This window comes from Martes martes, assembly GCF_963455335.1.
Source record: "Martes martes genome assembly, chromosome: 17".
Lineage (NCBI taxonomy): Eukaryota > Metazoa > Chordata > Mammalia > Carnivora > Mustelidae > Martes > Martes martes.
The window spans coordinates 46,535,169-46,556,093 of NC_137905.1; the positions used below are offsets into that span (position 1 = coordinate 46,535,169).

The 20,925-nt window shown below is 51.6% G+C and overlaps 1 protein-coding gene across 5 annotated transcripts in view; it reads left to right on the plus strand.

Moving 5' to 3' along the window:
- Positions 1 to 19,669, plus strand: part of HNRNPUL1 (heterogeneous nuclear ribonucleoprotein U like 1) — a 36,939-nt gene extending 17,270 nt beyond the window's left edge. For all 5 annotated transcript variants that reach the window (XM_080828980.1, XM_080828981.1, XM_080828977.1 and 2 more), the window contains exons 8-15: positions 2,994 to 3,260; positions 4,392 to 4,514; positions 4,616 to 4,744; positions 13,971 to 14,139; positions 14,734 to 15,018; positions 16,098 to 16,387; positions 17,696 to 17,887; positions 18,476 to 19,669. In XM_080828980.1, coding sequence (XP_080685106.1) covers positions 2,994 to 3,260; positions 4,392 to 4,514; positions 4,616 to 4,744; positions 13,971 to 14,139; positions 14,734 to 15,018; positions 16,098 to 16,387; positions 17,696 to 17,887; positions 18,476 to 18,592 — 1,572 coding nt within the window. In that variant the 3' untranslated portion in view covers positions 18,593 to 19,669. The remainder of the gene's footprint in view (positions 1 to 2,993; positions 3,261 to 4,391; positions 4,515 to 4,615; positions 4,745 to 13,970; positions 14,140 to 14,733; positions 15,019 to 16,097; positions 16,388 to 17,695; positions 17,888 to 18,475) is intronic.
- The last annotated feature ends 1,256 nt before the right edge of the window (positions 19,670 to 20,925 follow it).

Sequence of the window (20,925 nt, forward strand, 5' to 3'; positions counted from 1 at the left end):
GTCGTGTGCACCTACTGTGTTCATATGTTCAGTTCTCTGTTAGTGGACATTTGCTTAGTGTCTCCCCTTTTCATCTGGTGGCTGCCTCGTATTCTGATGCAGGCATCAGTTTACCTGGCGTTCATTTAGCCGATCTCCTGTCGATGGCCCGGGAAGCGGTCTGCTGGGGTAGTCGATGCTGCAGTGACGGCTTGTCCTGTCCCCATGTTCCACAGTATCCTGGGGTTCTTTTTGTGTTTCCACACTTGGATCTCCTGGGTCTCCCCCTTCCCCATTGGAGCACAGTTGGCAGTGCTGGGCTAAGTGATTGGCACCACATCCATCTTTGCATTCTTGTGGGAATCTACCTGTAGTGTTTATTACTGAAAGTGGAATTTCTAGGTCCGAGGTGGGTTTTTTTTGTTTTTTTAAGATTTTATTTATTTATTTGACAGAGACACAGCAAGAGAGGGAACACAAGCAGGGGGAGTGGGAGAAGGAAAGCGGGGCTTCCCGCAGAGTGGGGAGCCTGATGTGGGACTCGGTCTCAGGACCCTGGGATCATGACCTGAGTCGAAGGCAGCCGCTTAACGACTGAGCCACCCAGGCACCATCAGAGGTGTATTTTTAAGTTTCAGTTGCTGCCACCAAGACTGCGCTCCAGAGAGGCTGTGGCACCTTAACACGTCCTCAGTGTATGGCAGCATCCCCTAGACTCTGTCCCATCGGAGCATGAGGCGCTGTGAGCGTGTGCTAGTGTGTAACTATAGGCCTTGACTCCTGCTGCAACTAGATCATTCAGCCAGGAACCCCGCTCCTTCTGTTTTTAAGATCCCATGCACAGTTTCCTTTTTTCAAAGGGTGCCATAACTTTTTAGAAGGCTTGGGGTAATGGGTTGGAGGAGGTGTGAAGACTAGGAGCCCAAGGGAAGCCAGGGAGAGCCCATTTGTGTTAGATCCCAAGTTTTCAACTTTCACAGAAGAGGACACAATGGCTGTCAGGCAGCGAGAACAGTAGAACCCATTTCAGCAGACCATAAGGAATATTGTGCTTGGAGCCTTGCGGACGACCGAGGATAACACCGGGCATGATGACTTTGAGATTTGAGACCCTGGACCGGCACCAGGGTGTTTTAGCAGGACTAACAGGACCACCCTCGCTTCTTGGACAGATGGCCCCATGGGTGGTGGATTTGTCAGTTGAGGGTGCTGGTTTCTGTACAATATAGTAAGCTCCCCGAGTGAGGCTGGTGGCCGTAAGGAAGACTGACCCCCGGGATGCTCATCTCCATGTGAGAGCAAAGGTGACCTCGGCCACTCTTGCTCACATGAGAAGGTATGGTGGGGATCCTGCTACAGGGATTGGGCAGGAGTCCCTTTGCCAGATGTTTGGGTGTCTGCCCTGCGTGATCTTGACCTCTGCGGGCATTTAGAGATGAACAGATAAGGACCATATCGAGCTGTGTCCTGTGAGCACTGAGGACACTGGTGAGGAAGCTGCTTAGAGAAAGGGATTCTCGCCACTTCTTAAAGGACAGGTTCCAAGGTGGTCTCCCCACTCCAGAGGAAAAGAATACCAGGTCTTGTACTTTTATCGGGAACCTGACCTTGTGCTTTGCTTCAGACTGCCATCTGATCCCACGTTTTGAGTCTCCCTTAAATGTAAACCTTTGCTTTGCACCCAGAGTGATCTTCCTGAAGCGGCTTTGGCCAAGCCCCTCCCCTGTTCGAAACAAGTCAGGGGCTCTGCTCTGCTGTCAGCATGGAGTCCAAACTCCCGAGGTGACAGAGAGCCCCTCACAACGCAGAGGATGGGGACCATGTCTCCCCATGGTGCTTGGCAGCTCGGACTCATCAGTCCCACTAACCCACTTAGTCCTGTTTGCAGCATAGTCTTGTCATGGCCCCCTTTGTGTGATAAGGAAACTGTAGATGAACCCCAAGGTCACATGGTTAGTAAGTAGCAGAGCTGAAGCAGTCTGCCTTCCCAGACAGTCTTTTTTTTTTTTCTTTTTTTTAAAGATTTTATTTACTTATTTGACAGACAAAGATCACAAGTAGGCAGAGAGGCAGGCAGAGAGAGAGGAGGAAGCAGGTTCCCTGCTGAGCAGAGAGCCCGATGCGGGGCTCCATTCCAGAACCCTGGGATCATGACCTGAGACGAAGGCAGAGGCTTAACCCACTGAGCCACCCAGGCGCCCCCTTCCCAGACGGTCTTAACCACTGAGCTCCAGCTGCTCTGTAGGAACTCGGTGGGGTTTGAATGGACAAGCACGCCTGGCTCTCCCGCCACACCTGAAGTTCCTTCTTCCTCATCTTGTGTGCTTCAGCCAGGCTGACGCTTTGTTCTCTCCCCATCAGATTTGTACACAAACAACACTGCTCTGTAGGACTCTTTCCTCCCCCCACAGACCTGGCTCATTTCCATGTATTGTTCAGGACTTGGCTTGCAGGTCCCCTCCTCAGAGAATCTTGCTCCTGGGTAGGTGCTCTTACCAAATTAGGATAGTGTCCTTGTCTGATGCCCCACCAGGCCCCGTGCTCCATCAGGCCTGGATCACCAACAGATCTGTGCCCCGGAAAGAGCAGGAGCTGCGGAACACGTGTTAAACAAACGGATGAAAGCATTTGTAGAGCTGGGCTTCACTCGAGAAGCCCTGCTGTGGCTTTCTTGCCATCTGTTCTCTTTGCACACTACTCTTGCTGGGCTTGAGGACAGACGGAATCGCCTTTTCTGTCAATATTTGGCTTAGGCACAAGACTTGGAGCTTCCTAAAATGACACGTGTCACATCCCCCAGCTTTGGGGTTTGGGGGCAAGGAGGGCTTTGGCCGCACCTTCTCAGCTGTTCCCTGGCGCCGCCTCATGTATCTTCTGGTGGGGAGTAGAGGGGGACACTTAAATGTGGGATGGCGGCTGTATTTCCACTCCCCGCATCCGCTCCCTCCTAGCTTTGCTTCTCAATGTCTAAAGCTGAGCGTTGGCAGTTATCTTCCTTTGGCTCTTTCTCCTAGGACTTTGAATGTGGAAATGATGTGGAGCTCTCCTTCACCAAGAATGGGAAGTGGATGGGCATTGCCTTCCGGATCCAGAAGGAAGCCTTGGGCGGTCAGGCCCTCTACCCTCATGTCCTGGTGAAGAATTGTGCGGTGGAGTTCAACTTCGGGCAGCGGGCAGAGCCCTACTGTTCCGTCCTCCCAGGCTTCACCTTTATCCAGCACCTTCCCCTGAGTGAGCGGACCCGGGGCACCGTTGGACCAAAGAGCAAGGCAGAGTGTGAGGTGAGTGGGCCTGGAAGACCGCATTGGAGGCCACCTCTCCAGAGCCACGTTGGTGCCAAGGCAGAGGGGAGGCACTGCAGCCAGGTCGTGAGAGCATAGCTTGGGGTTGGGTGGGGGACCGCTTCCTCTAGGCTTCCCAGGGCTGGGAGAGAGAGGAGAGGGGAGCCACGGTGTGGCTTGCGCGGAGGAGGGAGAGGCTGAGGTGAGAGACCTAAGTCTTGGAAAGGTTCCCAAAGAAAGTTTCATGTGGCTTCTTCCACATGGCTCCTTCAGGGAGGCCAAGACCGTCTGATGAACAAAAAGGACGAGATCTTGGGGGTGATTTGGCTGCAGAAGCTCTACCAGGGAGCTTTGCTCTCAAAATGATGGTTTTTCAGATACAGAAGTGATTTTTATGCTTATTCCTAAAAAACTAAACATGAAAGTTAATTTCTCATGATTCCACTATCTGCAAATAAGTTCACCAATAAAGTTTTCGAGCTTAGGCTGTCTATCCTTTTTGCTGTGCTGGGTGCCTGTTTTATACACACACACTTATAATTTGAGATGATAAAGTATAAGCATTTTGACATCTGCCCTTTTCACTCAACATTATTTTGTGAGCTTTAGCCAACTACATGAAATCCTCTTTTTAAAACCATTTTTAATGCCCTGACAAACGAATTGCTGCCCTCTTGGTGGGTATTTAGGTTGTATCTAATGTTTGCCAGATTCTGAATGTACTAAAATACCATGCTTGTCTTCATGCGTATAGTCTGTCCCCTTCTCGGCCTCCAAGGGTTGTACCACTTCTCCTGGCTGCTACGTGCACCATTTTCAGTGCGTGACCCTGTCCGGGGTTTTCCCTGTCAGAAGCCGCTTAATCCTGCCTGAACCAAAGTATAAATATTCACAAGAACAGCGCTTGATTTTGTGCTCGCCCTGTGCAAGGCCATCTGTTAAGAGTCTGACAGCCCTCATGTCTTTGAATCCCAACAACAGCACTGTGTAGACGCAGTTACTGCTGCTGTTTTCCGGAGGCAGCCATGAGGTTGGGTTACCCTTGAGGTTACCAGTGAGTGAGGGTGGTGCCAGGCCTCCATGCCACCCACTGCTACTGCTTCAGTGTCCCTCTTTGTCCCATTCTTGTAGATTTTGATGATGGTGGGCCTGCCTGCTGCCGGTAAGACCACGTGGGCCATCAAACATGCAGCCTCCAACCCCTCCAAGAAGTACAACATTCTGGGTACCAATGCCATCATGGATAAAATGCGGGTAAGGATGGCCCCTGGTCTCTACATATATACCCCCCCCCCCAGCTCCAGTGCTGCCCTGCAGCCAGGACCACCCACCCCTTCACCACCCTCTGCCCACAGGTGATGGGCCTACGCCGGCAGCGAAACTATGCTGGCCGCTGGGATGTCCTCATCCAGCAGGCCACCCAGTGCCTCAACCGCCTCATCCAGATCGCCGCCCGCAAGAAACGCAACTATATCCTAGATCAGGTACTTGCTGGTGACCGTCATGCCCCAGGAAAGGAAAGGGGCCTGTTGGGTGCCTGGTACTTTTATTTTTTTTCCCCAAAATACTCAGACTGCAGTGCTGATCATCATGTATGGTCAGCCATACATGATGACATGGTCCCAGACTCTTGGCATAGTTCTTTGAGTCCAGTCGGTGGGTGGGGTCTGGGGCCATGATCCAGATGTAACTCAGGCTCTCAGCAGCCCAAAAGAACATCATCAGGTGAGAGCTATTTAGTGAGATGGGAGGGACATGTATTTCTGAGCTGGACAAACCTGGGCTTGAGTCCGAGCTCTGCCACTTCCTAGCTGCATGCCTGTGGGCAGCTGACCTCATCCTCGAAATCTCAGTCTCCTGGTCTGTAAGAGGGAGATCATCATGGTGCGCTCATAACACACGGTCTGGCGTATCGTAGCTGGAGATTGTTGTTAATTATTCTATGAAACAGGTACGTCCCAGCTTCTGTTAGCATGTTTTTATGACTGTCCGGTACATATCTAAGTCACATATTGTATACCAGTTAAGAGGAAGGCTGTTAGCATCAGGTGACCTGAGAACCTTTGAAATTAACCAGAATTTTGTATGCAGGCACAGATACATCCTTTAAAAAAAAAAAAAAAAAAACCAAACCAAACCACTGGGCGGTTTTGAGTTAGGATAGGTAGATCATCCGTGGTTTTCAGTATTCTCAAAAGGGTGAGTGACCCAAACATGGTTAAGGACGGATTCCTGTCTCAGAGTAACGAGTTCCTCATGTTTACTGCCTGTGAGACATCATTCTGGACATTACCCCGAAGGCTTTCTCATGTAGCTGACCCCATAATGGGGGATCTGTGAATAAGTCTCTGCTCCCCTTAGCCTTGCCCTTGTGCTCTCTTAAAAATCTGAGTGCAGATGTGTGAGCTGTGGCACCCCCATCCTGGAAGCCTTACCAGCGTGTCTTCTGTGTGAGTAGCCCACGGCTCCCTTGAGTTCAGAGTTCCGTGAGGGCAGAGCTGGTGGTGGTGGCAGGCTTGTCAGAAAGGTGGTTGGAAACCAGGGAACCAAGTTGGCTTCGCATAGGAGTGAGCATCTTATACAAAACAGTTGAGCAGGAGCTCCCAGACTGGTAGACAGTGGAGACTGGGGAAGAGTGGTGCGCTCAGAGAGCACGGGATCTCTGTGCCCCTTCTGTGTATGTTCCCCGAAGCTGCTTTTCCATGTGGCTGTTCCTGAGTTACATCCTTTTCGTAATAAACCAGTAAGCTGCCGTTTATAGTGGAACAAATGAGGCCTCATAGTCAACATTTAAAAGAGTGCATAATAAGACACTAATTCTTTTTTTTTTTTTTAAGATTTTATTTATTTATTTGACAGAGACAGCGAGAGAGGGAACACAAACGGGGAGTGGGAAAGGGAGAAGAAGGCCTCCCGCCGAGCAGGGAACCTGATGTGGGGCTCGATCCCAGGACCCTGGGATCATGACCCGAGCTGAAGGCAGACACCTAACAACTGAGCCATCCAGGCGCCCCTAGTTCTTTTCTTTCTTAATGATTTTTTTTAAGTTTTTTTTATTTCTTACAGAGAGAGGAGGCACATGAGTTGGGAGAGGGGTAGAGGGAGGAAGAGAGAGAGAAGCCAACTCCCCTCCGAGTGCCGAGCACAATGCGATGTGGCGATTGATCTCATGACTCTGAGATCATGAACTGAACTGATGCCAAGTCGAACGCTTAACGAACTGAGCCACCCAGGTGCCCCAAGAAGAAATTAGTCCTTAAAGACAAAAAGAAAAAAGCTATTAGCTGGTGATAGTTGGACAACTTAAAGGATCTTGCCAAGCAGTTAAGTGTTGAGAGTGGAAATGTGTGGCCTGTTGATGAAACAGCATGCTACAAAAACTAAACATTGACTGAGGCTGCACCATGCTTTTGGCATCCTTATGTAATGGCGGAGATGTGAGATGGGCTAGTGGACCTGAAAAGGTGTATTTTCATCCAGTGAGCAATGCTCCAGTCATAGGATTGAGCCCTGAAGACTCGAATTTGTAAAGAACACAGGATGTGATCTTATAATACTAAACTTTGATAAAGATAACTCACTGAGGGGCGCCTGGATGGCTCAGTGGGTTAAAGCCTCTGCCTTTGCCTCGGGTCATGATCTCGGGGTCCTGGGATCGAGCCCCACATCGGGCTCTCTGCTCAGCGGGGAGCCTGCTTTCCCCTCTCTCTTTCTGCCTGCTTGTGATCTCTGTCAAATAAATAAATAAACTCTTTAAAAAAAAAAGATAACTCACTGAACTAACTAAAAAAAAAAACCCATAGTTAAGCACAAGATAGTCTAAGAGCCACCCAGGGTTATTGCCGCAGCACAGCCCCATTCATGATGCATACAGCCAACCTCCCCCTTTAAAAAACTTTTTAGAATTTTTCTTTCTTTCTTTTTTTTTAAAGATTTTATTCTTGGGGCGCCTGGGTGGCTCAACTAAGCATCTGCCTTCAGCTTAGGTCATGATCCCAGGGTTCTGGGATCAAGTTCCACATCAGGTTCCCTGCTTAAGTGGGAGCCTGCTTCTTTCTCCCTCTCCCACTGTGCCTCCTGCTTATGCGTGTGTGCATGCGTGCTTTCTCTCTCTCTCTCTCTCTCTCTCCAATAAATAAAATCTTAAAAAAAAAATAAAGATATTATTAATCTCTGTATCCAATGTGGGGCTCAAACTTCTAACCCCATGATCGAGAATCGTGAGCTCTACCAACTGAGCCAGCCCCAGGCATCCCAGAGACTTTGTCTTTTAAATAAGCTTCTCTTTGCCCCATTCAGGGCATTTTGAAATTAGAGTCCGACTTGGTCTCAGTGGGACTCTGGGTCCTGAAAAGTAGAGAGCAGTAGTGTTTTCATACTCTGAGGTTTCCTTGCTTAGATACCAAGATACCTTAGATACTTAGACACTTAGATAACTTAGATACCTACCTTCTCTGCCCCCAGTTTGCTGGTTAAATGATCTGTGAAACCCATTTCAAATATGTGGCCCGGTGGAGAAGGATTATAGTCCTAGGGATAGATGGTCTTAACATCTGTGTTCAGCATCTCTAAGTGGGCTATCCCTAGAAGTCAGGCCCCCAGCCTATCAGCCAGGCACGGAACAGCTGAGCTCTGTGAAGACTCACTTGTTGGCCTTCTCAGCTTGTGCTGGCTTATTCGGGGAAAGGGTCCAGGGCTGTAGTGGGTGCCCCTGTGCTCTTTAGGGCTGCTGGTCTCCTGGTGGAGGGACCTGCTTGTCAGGCCCAGTGACCCAAGCCAACAGGGAGGCAAATAACTTAAACTCTGAAGGAGGGGGAGGGGGGTTCTCGGATTAACCATAGATTGGAGGATTGACTTGGAGCCTGAAGCTATAGGTTATTCAGGCCCAGGATGAGGTCTAAGGCCAGTGGTTTGACCTCTTTTGTGTTAAGCCCCAAAAGTGGGTTCCAGAAAAGCCTGGAGGTAGGATGTAAGATTCAGAGCAGACCCCCGGCCAGATGCCGGCACTTTCCACTCCACCACCTTCAACGGTGATAAGGGGTAGGTTGATGCATAGCTGTCTCCTGAGCTAGATAGAACTCCCAAAACAGAGACAGTACGTCAGGCAAAGATCCTGCAGTCCCAGGGTCTCAGCTCAGGTCTCTCTGCTCCCTTTTTCCTCTGATTTTTCCTGAGTGGTCAGACCTCCCTGCATTTGGCCCTCCTGTGTAGGTTGGCCTCAGAAATGCTCATCTTTGAGTGAGAAGGAAAAAGAGGCTGTATGAGCCGGGATTCTGCCTTCATCCAGGATCCCGGCCCCTCTCCCAGGATATGTCTCACTGAGCACAGGCTCTTAGGTGTGTAGGGGCCTGGACTACATTTCACGATGACTTGAGTCCTCTTGAGATCATGGGGGTGTTACAGCTGTGGGACATCTGAGGAGGGCAAGGAGCAGAGTGGACCAGAGGGGAAGCTGAGGCCTCATCTGGGAAGGGAGCCTATTTGAAGTTCGCAGTTGGTTTACTGGTAGAACAGGCCTCTGCTGACTTCCCAGAAAGTCACAGCCAAGAATGGTGGGGGCCGTGGTGGAAAATTAGGAAAGCTTTCTGGAGGTGGGGTGCCTGGCCAAGACATGGACGATGATAAAAGGAATTGAGACTTTGTCCTGAGGGCGGTGGTGAACCGTGGTCATGTTTTCATCAGGGAGGAACAGGGCTCACTTCGCCTGACTGGTGAAAGGCTGAAGAGAAAGGGGAACAGAGAAGTAGGAGGTTGCATCACTTCAAGTGCTCTTTGGGTTTCTTGCTTATCCATGGAAAGCCTCTGGAATGAGGTGCTGCCTGGACTGCCCCTGGCCTACTACAGGCTTCGAGACAGGACAGGAGCAGGAGCTGTCCTGGAGGCTTTGAGAAGGCCTCTGCAGGGCCCTCTGTGAGGGCCCCAAACCACCCCCAGAGTTGGGACGGCAGGCTAGGAGTTCCCTTTCGAGCTCTAACAGCCCAGAGCAGGCCAGGCAGTAATGAGAAGCAGGGCTGGATACGACAGTGTTGCCAGCCCTGCCTCAGTCTGCAGAACGTGTGGTTCTTGTCCTGCTTTGGGTCCCTGTTGACGAGTGTCATGCCTTTGCATGAGACAGAAACCTAGAGCCAAGAGTAGAGGTACAGAGTAAACCGCGTCTTGTTGGCAGGCAATGGAGGGGGAGGTGTTTCTCTTCACCTTCCCCACCCCCAGAGCCTCGGCCTGTCCCACTGTTGACACTCCAGCTAGTTCTCTTGCTGCACGTGTGGTTCCTTCCACTGGGTTTACCTCGCTCCTCGTCCAGAGTGAGCTCTTTTGTCATTGGCTTTAAATGTGTTCCTCTGGGGTCCAGCCAGGTTTCTCTCCCCACCAGCTTGACCCTGTTGAGCTCTGGGCAGGGGACAGTGGGACTCTCAGAGAACTCAGGCTGGGAGCAGCCTACTGTTTTTCTCCTTCAGTCCCGAGGACCATCACACACCAGAACTACCCACATAGCTTCTTGGAGAAACCCAACTCCTGTCCTTTGGTGCACATTGCTAGGGACTGGGGATAGTCAGGAAGCCAAGGAACACAGACAACCCCAGACCTTTTTAGAGTCAGCATCTTCAAGCAGGGTGGGACTGGGAGAAGCAGGAGCTCGGCAGAGGGATCCCACACAGCTGGAAAAGCTGACCTAGCTGTTGTGCTGGCCTCCTAGCAACAGCCACCAGCAGCCCCCAGTGACCAGAGCAGTGCTGGGCCGACCTACGGGCTCTGACCTCACTGTGTTTGCTGTAGCAACAGCCTTGAGCAGCGAACTCCCTTTTCTCCAGGAAGCCAAGCATTTGCATTTCTGCTGGCCTGGTTCAGACACTCTTCTTCCTTTCCCCCAGCCCAGGAATACGGGGAGGGAAAGGCAGTCTTAAAAACACTCGCCAAGTGTGTTCTCAGCACCTCCATTCCAGAGTGTCTGAGGAGCCATCCCTCAGAGTCTAGCCACTTCCCAGGACAGAGGCTGCCTGTTATTGGAGCCCAGGCTGCTCTACTCCGTCTCCCCCAACCCCATGAAGCTGCAGGGACTAGCATTCTTGAAAGCATTGCTTCTGTCTGCCCCCTCCTCTGCACCTTGACAGGGCAGGTCTGCCCCTTGGAAAGCCTCCAGGAGGTGTTTATCTCTGTCCTTGGGGTTCAAGGCAGTGAAAATAGGATCACTTCTTCCAGGCGAGAACCATGGAATGGGTTGTCCACAGACTGGTTTAGGGCTACAGTCACTCTGACTTTTGTGCCAGGAGAAAACCTCATTATTTAGCGAGAGGAGGCCAAATTCTATCTTGCTATGATCAGATGCCACCTTCTGCTTTGCTTTTAGGAATGAGTCCAGGAAGAGCAGTGGGGAGAGGGACTTTTCCTCTGTAACCTGATGTGCCTCTTAACCATTTGTAGTCCGAGGCCTCTCCATTGGGCCAGTCCTCATGGCATGGGTGTGTGCTTGCGGCATACACGGTCCTCCTCCCTGTCCCTGAAGGATGGGACATTTTCCCCGGGGAACAGGGGAGGAATATCCCCACCTGGTGTGTGTCAGAACCAGGGGTCTGATTGGTTTAGAGAACAGCTGCACCCACCACCCAGATCTTCCAGCAGATGTGCACTGGGGTCCCTGGCCTCTGGCTGACCCACAGCCCAGCTTCCTGTTCCGTGTCTTGGGAGAGGATCTATTGTGACTTGTCTTGTCTTCGAATTTAACTTTCCTTTATCCTTTCCATTGGGAAGTCTCTCCTGGGACAGTGTCAGTCCTGTTGGCCCTATTTTCAGATCCACCCTGTGCGTGTTGACTTGGAACTTCCCCCCCTCGTCCCCGCCACATGCCAGACATTTTCACATCTGCAAATCCTCGCCAGAGCCAGAAAGTGGGTGATCCGATCCCTGTCTTTCAGATGAAGAAATTTGAGACGTGGGCTAATTAGGTGACTTGTCTGCAGTCTCACAAGTAGCAGAAGGCACCGCTGGGATTTCAGCCCCAGGCTTCCTCCCCAGAGCCCGTATTTGCTCTACCCTGTCTCATTGTCCCTGCCGCCTTCTTCCTTTTTTTTGAAGATTTTATTTATTTATTTATTTAGAGTGTGAGCAGGAGGAGAGAGAGGGAGAGAGAGACTCTCAGATGGACTCCAGGCTGAGCACAGAGCCTAACTCGGGGCTAAATCTTAAAACCCTGAGATCACGACCTCAGCCAAAACCAAGAGTCAGACGCTTAACCAACAGCCACCCAGGCACCCCCGTCCCTTTCTGATGGGAACTCGCTATAGCTTGGTCTTCCCCAGGTGTGGATTTCTTCACATCTGCTTTACAGTGAGGCTAACCACGGCACATGTCCCTCCCCGGTAACGGCCATAACAACAGTGGCTCCCAGTTGTTGACTGCTGGCTGTGAGCCAGGCCCTGGGCTAACCAAGGGCTTTTACACACATGAATCCTGCTGTCTTAATGGTGAGCGTCTGACATTCATGCTGTCTCCCTTTTAAGGACTTGAGACTCATTAAATGCACAGTATGTTGATTTTACGGACAAGTACGCTGAGTGGCACTGTTCACCCAGGGCCACATGGGTGGGACCTGAGCAAGTCAGATTAGAGCTGGGGTGTGCCAAGCCACCCCTAAACACACACACACACTGCCTGCGAGCTGGGGTGTGCCGGGCAACCCCTACACACGCACGCACGCACGCACTGCCTGCGTCAGGACGGCTCCTGTGCTGGAGGCCGCCTCAGAACCCCCGCTCAAGGACTTCCTTGCGTGGGGACTGTTGCTCTGTCATCCTTTTCTGCTCCTTCCTCACCAGCCCTGGCAGGGGGGCTCTTCATCTCTGTTTGCCAAGTGAAGCAACTATAAGGACTGGCCAGAGTGAGTTAACAGCCACACTAGGACTTGACCCGGGGCTTTTGCACCCTGCCAGGCCGTTGCTTCAACATGCAGTATATTCTCGTGTGCACGCCCCTTTACAGGCTGTTCCCCGCTGTGGCTTCTCCCTCAGTCCGTCAGAGCCTCTCAGAGTTGTTCAAAGGCAGATATTCCTCATCACTCCAGTTGTGTTGAGTGTCTAAGTTTAAATAGGTCGGATACCCATACAGGTGGCTGGGTCCCACCTCCAGAGACGGGTTTGGGAATTCCGAGTGGCGTTAGGGCTGCTCTCTTTATCAGTAGCATCCAGGTGGTTTGGGTGTATAGGCTGATTCTGGGGTCCCATGGGTCTGGGCCCCAGTTCCAGAGGGCCCAGCGTATAGGAGGTACTCTGTAAAAGGAAGCTGTTGGCAACTGCTGCTCTTGGTCCTGTGTGTTCTAGAGCGCTGCTTTGTGCTGCCACCAGCCCAGCACGCACCTTCACATCACCAAGAGGAAGGGAAACGTTAGCAGCAAAACTTAACTTGCGAAATGCACGGACTCTTGCCTTGCCCAGCTCCTGGTTAAAAGCCTGTGGTGAGGCTGATGCTTTAGAGAAAGACTGAGGGAATAAAGGAACCACGGTGTTGACGACAAGAGTACATACAACTGTCAGAAAGGGCCAGTTAGTTATGGCAACCGTTCTGTAAATATTATGTAGCCATTAAAAGAGAACACTGGCAACATTAATTAGAGAAACATTAAGTAAAAAAGTCTTCAGGGGGTGCCTGGGTGGCTCAGTGGGTTAAAGTCTCTGCCTTTGACTTGGGTCATGATCCCGGGCTCCTGGGATCGAGCCCTGAGTCGGGCTCTCTGCTCAGCAGGGAGCCTGCTTCCCCTCCTCTCGCCTGCCTCTCTGCCTATTTGTGGTCTCTGTCTGTCAAGTAAATAAATAAAATCTTAAAAAAAAAAAAAGCCTTCAGGACAGTATGTAGCCTGATTCCACTTGTGTTATTTTTTTGTTTTTTGTTGTTTTTTAAAGATTTTATTTATTTGAGAGAGAGAATGCAAGCAGGAGAGGGCAGGTAGGGGCAGAGGGAGAGGGAGAAGCAGACTCCCTGCTGAGCAGAGAGCCTATGTGGGGCTTGATCCCAGGACCCTGGGACTATGACCTAAGCCGAAGGCAGACACAACTGACTGAGCCACCCGGGCACCCCTTCAGTTGTGTTAAAAATCACACAGATCTGTGCTGGCTTCAGCAGCACATACACTAAAATAGGAACGAGACAGAGAAGATTAGCATGGCCCCTGTGTGAGGATGATCCGTGGATTCATGAAGCATTCCATATTTTAACATGAACACTTTCCATGTGTACCTCTAAAACTTTCCCATCATGTCTCAAAGTAAGTACTTTAAAAAAGAAAAAAAAATTACACAGATCTTTTTAGAAATACATAAATTCAGAACAAGTCATTTTGGGGAAGGAGGACCGGCAGGAAGTGGATGAAGGGATTCTTACTCTACATTCTTAGTCTGCCTTGTACTCTAAAGTGTTTACCATGAGCCTGTGTTACTTTTAGAATTGGGGGGAGCTTGTAAGGTGGCATACCATGAACAAATAGGAGTTTAAAGCGCAACCGCAGGGAACCCCTTGTCCTGTGACTGTCAGCAGCCGCTTTCCCAAGTCAGTTTTCTGGGGATGGGCTCAAGAATCTTAAAAGCACAGAAAGAGTGGTTTCCCGAGTTTCTTTGCTTTGGAGAACTAGCATACTTTTCTGTTCCTGGCCTACATAATGCCTGATAGAGGAAAAAACCCAATTCGTAATGTACCATCTCTTGCCTCTTCTGTTACCTACCCTAGACAAATGTTTATGGGTCAGCCCAGAGACGAAAAATGAGACCGTTTGAAGGCTTCCAGCGCAAAGCCATTGTAATTTGTCCCACTGATGAGGACCTAAAAGACCGGACAATAAAGCGAACCGACGAGGAAGGGAAGGATGTCCCAGATCATGCGGTCCTTGAAATGAAAGGTAGGAGATGAGCGGTTCCCAGGGAGATAGCACAGCGTGGTCCTCCGGAGGAAAGCACCTTCCACAGTCCCTTCCCCAGCTCCTGGCTTATTCCTTTGTTGATCTTGTCCGTTCTTTCGTACCTCCTGTCTGGTGCAGCTCTGAATAGAAGAGCTGCCATAAATCTCTTGGGGCATGGGTTTCAGACTCAGTGGGGCTGGGCCAGGATGAGGGAGAGGATATGTGGGAGCAGACAGTGAAAGACCCGATAGGCGCTGCCTCTGGCACCCACCGGTGCGGTACTGAGCTGGCTTCTGTCTGCTGCTCTGTAGAAACAAGGATGCTGTTTCCACCTGCCTGGCCCACTCCCTGGGGAGGCTGGAGGGAGTGTTTATATTTGGTGGCACTTAGGTCACTTCCTCAGAAGAGAGACAGGGGAGTCTTTGTTAACCCTGAACACTGTTCGGCTGAGACCCTTTCTCGCCTCTGTCACTCACTACTTATCCCCTCTGCCATCTCCCTTCTGGCACGCCAATGTCCCGGGAGTGTAGGGAACCAGACGGGGGAAGGTACTGACCTCTCCCTGTTCCCTCTGGGGCCCTGTCTTCTTCCCAGCCAACTTCACATTGCCGGATGTTGGGGACTTCCTGGATGAGGTGCTGTTCGTTGAGCTGCAGCGGGAAGAGGCCGACAAGCTGGTGAGGCAGTATAATGAGGAAGGTCGCAAGGCCGGGCCACCCCCTGAAAAGCGCTTTGACAACCGAGGTGGTGGTGGCTTCCGGGGCCGCGGAGGTGGTGGTGGCTTCCAGCGCTATGACAACAGAGGCCCACCAGGGGGCAACCGAGGAGGCTTCCAGAGCCGAGGGGGCGGCAGCGGCGGAGGAGGCAACTACCGAGGAGGTGAGACATCTCAAACAGCACTCTCTCTGCTCTTGGCTCCTGGGGCAGGGTTGGGCTTTGTGACCCAGGGTTGGGCGTTGTGTCAGCAGGTGAATTTTCCTAGCACCTGCTATGGGCTGTGGGCTGAGTTCTGGCGGAGAACTGTGGTGAGTCAAACTGTAGGCCCTCAGGGGAACTCCCCCACTGCCCTGAAGCCCATGCCCCTTTGCAGCTCACTCTGGTGTCGTTTTTGCAAATCTTCTCTGCCATCTGACCGTAAGCTGCTTAAGAGTGGCCAGAACGAGTTTACTGCCAGTCTTAATTTCCAGCTCAGGACCTAGCACAAGACAGATGTTAGGACTGTTTTTGGCGTTTGGTATTAAAACAAGTAGAGAAGTGGGCTGAGAGAAGTTAATTTGCCCAAGATTTGCCTGACTGAATCCAGAGCTAGAGTTAGCACCAAGTGGCCTGTTACTAAGTTCTGCTGTTTCTGAAGCAAAGTGTATGATCATGATTTAGCCAGCACGCCTCACTTAGTTTCAGTGTTGAGCTGGATGGTTCTGGGGACACAGCCATGACCCAGACAGACACATCAGCCTGTAGTGGCCGTCCAGAAGGCTTCTGGGCTGAGTGGCAAAGCCCTGGGTTAGCGTGAGCTTGGTGACACCTGATCCAGGCTGGGAGGGAGCAGACTAAGGAAAGGCCTCCCGAGACACCAGTGTCTAGGCTGAGGTCCAGAGACCAGTGGGAGTTGGCAGGGGGCAGGGTTCTGGGCCTAGCCATAGATGCTCAAGGGCTCAGGGGAGACTGACCCGTTTGACCAAGCGTGAAGAGGACTGTCCTGCCTTCTTCCTAACCACCTCTTCCAATTCGTTCAGCAGCTGTTGGGATGCTGGGGACACAATAGGAACCAAGCAGCCCTGGTCCCAAGCTCACAGTCCCGCGGGCAAGACAAGCCTGTCAGCAGACAGTGATGACTAAGTTATCAGGGCCGCACAGGGGACGTGCCTGGGGATCTGGGGAGACCCAGAGTGGAGCCCCGCTCCTGAGGGTCGCCAGTTCAGAGTGACAGGGCCTCTCCCCTGGCTTCTCTGGCACAGGCTTCAACCGCAGCGGAGGTGGTGGCTACAACCAGAACCGCTGGGGTAACAACAGCCGGGATAACAACAACTCCAACAACCGAGGCAGCTACAACCGGGCTCCCCAGCAGCAGCCACCACCCCAGCAGCCGCCGCCGCCACAGCCCCCGCCCCAGCAGCCGCCACCACCACCCAGCTACAGCCCTGCTCGGAACCCTCCGGGGGCCAGCAGCTACAACAAGAATAGCAACATCCCCGGCTCAAGCGCCAATACCAGCACCCCCACTGTCAGCAGCTACAGCCCTCCACAGGTGAGAGAAGGCACGTGTGCGTCCCCAGGCCAGAGGAGGTGGGCCGGGGGAATGGGCAGCGGGCGTCCTGGCCACACCTCTCCACTCTTTCCTCCAGCCCTGCCCTTCTTCCTGGCAGTGCTTTTGACTGCAGTGGACCCTAGGGGTTCCTTCCAGACCCAGATAAATCGGGAACCTACCTATTCTCCCACCCCTTCAGTCATGTGTTGTGAGTGTTTATTGCTTAAGTCGCTGTCGCTGGGCTCTCCTCAATCCCCAAGACAGCACCTGATTGGAGTTCCTTTTGCCTAGACTGGCAGCATATGGAGCCACGCCCTGAGCTTGGGAGGTCTTGCCCCGTGTCCTGAGAGCTTCACTCTGGAGCAGCTCCTGGCTCAGTTCCAGTTCTCCAAAAGCCGGTGCTCAGGCTCTGGAATGCACAGGCGCTGTTAGCCAGAGTAGTCCACAGCCGTTTCCTGAGTGCCTTCCACATGCCGGGCCTGGGGACAGTTGCCAAGAGACAGATGAATGGCTCCCAGTCCTGGTCTAACCAGAATGTTTCCTAGAACAGGATGGGTAGGCACAGATTCAAACCCCAACCCCACAATGTCTGGGTTCTATAACCTTGCACAAACAGTGGCACCTCTCTGCACCCCGTTGTCTTTATAAAAGACTATGGAGTTGTTGGTAGAACTCATTTGCAAGGTTTGCTATGAGGGATGGGTGGTATTTTAGCTTCGTGGATAAGACTCTGGAGCTAGGCAGACCAGAGGTCAAGTCCTAGCTCCACCACTTTTTACTGTGTGACTTGGGTCCACTAATTTCACCTCTCTGAGCTTCAGATTCCTTCTCTATAAAATGAGGCTAGTGGAACCTGCCTCACGGGGTTGATGGGGGAATTAGAGGGATTAATGATCCAGTCTGCATGTGGAAGCACTTGGGAAATTGTTACTACTGTTCTCAGCAGACCTTCCCAAAACAACTACCCCCATTTGGGGAGTGCCCGGTGGCTTGTGCACTCAAGCTTCCTGAAGACGCAGGGCAATCAGAAGGGCTAGTTCTGTTGTAATTCTCATCTTATGGGAGGGGAAAAAGCAGTAGAATTTGAAGAGAGGCTGTGTGCCTTGCTCCCCTAGAATCTTAGAGCTGGGAGTAGAGTCCAGAACAGACACAACCCTGCCTCCTTCCCTGTCCCACCATGTCACAGAGCTGACCCATTTCCTCAGCCCGCAAACAACCTCCCCCAGGGAAGTTCCTTTGTGGTGCACAGCTTATGAAGGCCCTTCCTCCATCCCAGCTGAACCCTGGTTTTTTCCCCCCACTTTCCAGCCAAGTTACAGCCAGCCACCCTACAACCAAGGAGGTTACAGCCAGGGCTACACAGCCCCACCACCGCCGCCACCACCACCGCCTGCCTACAACTATGGGAGTTATGGCGGCTACAACCCAGCTCCCTACACCCCACCGCCGCCCCCCACTGCACAGACCTACCCTCAGCCCAGCTATAACCAGTATCAGCAGGTAGGTGCCAGACTCGGGGTGGGGCAGCGGAGGGAGGGTGCACATAAAGAGACTTCCAGGGGACCCGCATGGCTGTGTTTTCTGAGACTGGGGTCCCTCTTTATTCATACTACAGAGATGGGCTGGTCTCAGACTGGCATTCACCTGATGTAGCCATTCCATTTAGTGAGCGTTCTGCACTGGCTGCTCAGCGGCTAGTATCTGAGCCTCTTCTCCCTACTGAAGCCAGCAAATGGCATAGCAGGGGCCTTTGAATCCTGCTTCAGCACCATGGCCAGTGTCCGTGCCCCTTGGCTCGTGCTAGGCCTTCCTCCCTGTTGTTCAGTGTTTTGAATATGGTATCTGCCTATACCTGAAAGGACATTTGGTTGGCAAGCCAGGAGGTCTGGGCTTCAGTCCCTGACTTCCCACCCATGGGACATCAGGTCAGTCACTTATCCTCCCAAGGGACCTTGATCTCTCCAGGGGGCCCATGTGTTGGCTATTGTCAGTGCATTCATCTCTCCCCTGGGTGAGAGTAGGTTCAAGACAGGAGCCAAATGTGGGTCTGGGTAAGGACAACATGGTGCTCTTCGTTTCTCTCTCCAGTATGCCCAGCAGTGGAACCAGTACTATCAGAACCAGGGCCAGTGGCCACCATACTACGGGAACTACGACTACGGGAGCTACTCCGGGAACACACAGGGAGGCACAAGCACACAGTAGCCAGTGTGCTCTGGAGGCCCCTGCCGGCTTCCTCCACCAGCGCCCACCTCGGCCCCCTCGTCTACCCACACTGGGTCCTGTGGTGCTGGGGGACGGGTCATCCCAGGGCTGCCTCCTTTCAGCCCACTGCCTCCCCTCTGAGGGGCTTCTTCCCCAACACAGGGCCGGGCATTTTTTTCTGGATTCAAACAGGCAACAATGATCTTTTATTTTCTGTTTGTCCCCTTACCTTCTTCTTCCTCCTCTTCCTCTTCTTTCTCCTTCCTGCCTCCTTTTTGACTAAAGACCTCTCCCCTGCCCCTTGGTCATACAGTGAGGCTACAGTGGCTGAAGGAGGGCCCCTTTTGCCCACCTCTCCCAGCCCTGCTCCAGCCCCTCAGCTTCCCAGACCCTCTTGCAGTTGGTTGTACATTCTTCCAGGAGCTGTTTTACTGTCTACTTTTCAGGATTTAAAAAAAAAAAAAAATCAAAAACTTAAAAAAAAAAAACCACAAAAACCCACAAGTTTAAAAAGTAAAATGCAGAGGGAGGAAGCAGTGACAGATATTTTTTGGTAATTATGCTTTTTTTTTTTTTTTAATTTTTAGAATTTCTCTGTTTTTACTGTGGCTGTTGATATTTCATCAGGATAACCATTTCTTTGCTGAGTTCAGGTGACGGAGGAAGAGCCACAGCCTCAAAACAAAACACACACAAAACAGAACCACAGAATCATCTTTAACCTAACTTTTTATACGATGTCTCAGTTTCCCGTAACCTTGCACACAAGCTTCTGTGTTGAGTTGAATTGTAACTGCTTTTTGTATTTGGAGAGAGTGTGACTATTGAACTTGAAACCTTTTATTCCAGGCGTCTTGGTAGTTTCTGGTGGGATTAAACGGGCGAGAGGGAAGAAGGGGAGGTTGGTGGGGGGGCTCCTTCCCTTCAGAACATGAAATTTCTCCCACCGCCTCCTCTCCAGAGGTCTTCCAGGTGCCAGACCTAAAGGTTTTTCCTACAATGATCCTCTGATTATTTTTACTCCCCCTTGACCCATATGTTTTAACAGGATTTTAACAAACTGCACTTATTAAGAAATGTGTTTGCTTTGTTTTGTTTTCTTTCAATAAATGACATGGCACCTCCTAGCAGGAAGGAAGCAGGGTTGAAACCCTGAAGTGTTACTGCAGTTGGCCTTTAATTGGGATGGGACCTTTTCAAAGGGGACGTTATTTACTCATCCATTAAACACTTACTGAGGGGTTTTGTGTTGCCTGGCCCTGTTTTTGGTGCTGGGGATGCCCCCCTTAAACCTGGGGCTCTCAGTATAAAATCCACTAGTTCATTTTAAAGTAGTTCTCTGGTCCCTGCTCTTTCTGGTCCACTCACAGCCCCAAATCTCCAGGAATTTGCGACTAGAAGGCATGGCAGGTCCCTAGGCAGAGGGTGAGATAGGCCTGATGGGATGGAGCCCAGGGCTGGACTGTTGGGGGTCATCATGGGGACCATCTACCTTGGTCCTGGCTTTGGGTGCTGGCCTTAGGACGGGTCCTTCCTGCACTCCTGGATCCAGGCTAGTGGGGATTCCAGGAACTTCTTTATCCAGCCACTATGTGGTACGTACTTGTTCTGTGCCTCACTCTCTCTGGACAGTGCTGGGGATCCAGCATGGTCAGGGCAGGCCAGAGCTGTGCTCTCATGGGTCTTCCAGTCCAGAGGTAACACGGACTTGTCCTCGGATGGTGACACCACATGGTCAGCTGTGAAAGCCTGAGGGTAGGGACTGTGGTAAGGGGAGGTCTTCCTGGAGAAGGGAACAATTTTTTAAGTAGCCAAGTTAAAAGACTTTGTGTCTGCATCTCCGTATAGCCTAGTGTCCTCTCCCCCATATGTGGTGGGGGGATATGTGGTGTTCCCAGCCCCTTGTAAAGGATAATGCTGGGGCGCAGGAGTGCCAGTTGAGCCCCATCCCTTACAGGAAGTACCTCAGAGCCTTATGAATTGAACACAGGCTGCAAGAGGAAGAGGAAGGCCGACTAGTTTTGAGATCAGGGATGAGGCATCTGAATGTGAGATGGAGCCAAAATTGGTGGCTAGTTAGGCTAAATGGGACCCTAGAGTGCCTCCCTCTGCACTCAGGTAGAGCACAGGGGAAGGGCCTCCCATCTCTCTGGAAAGTCCCCTTGCTGGTCCACGTGTTGGGCAACAGCACCCTCTGCTGGCCTCTCTGAGTAATCTGTCTTAAAATGTAGTCACCACCTATATGGGCTGGGGCAAATAGGCCTCTAGGTCCCTTATTCCGGCAATGCAAATGGGAAGTTATTTCTCTGCTCTGGTCCACAGTGTCTCGATCA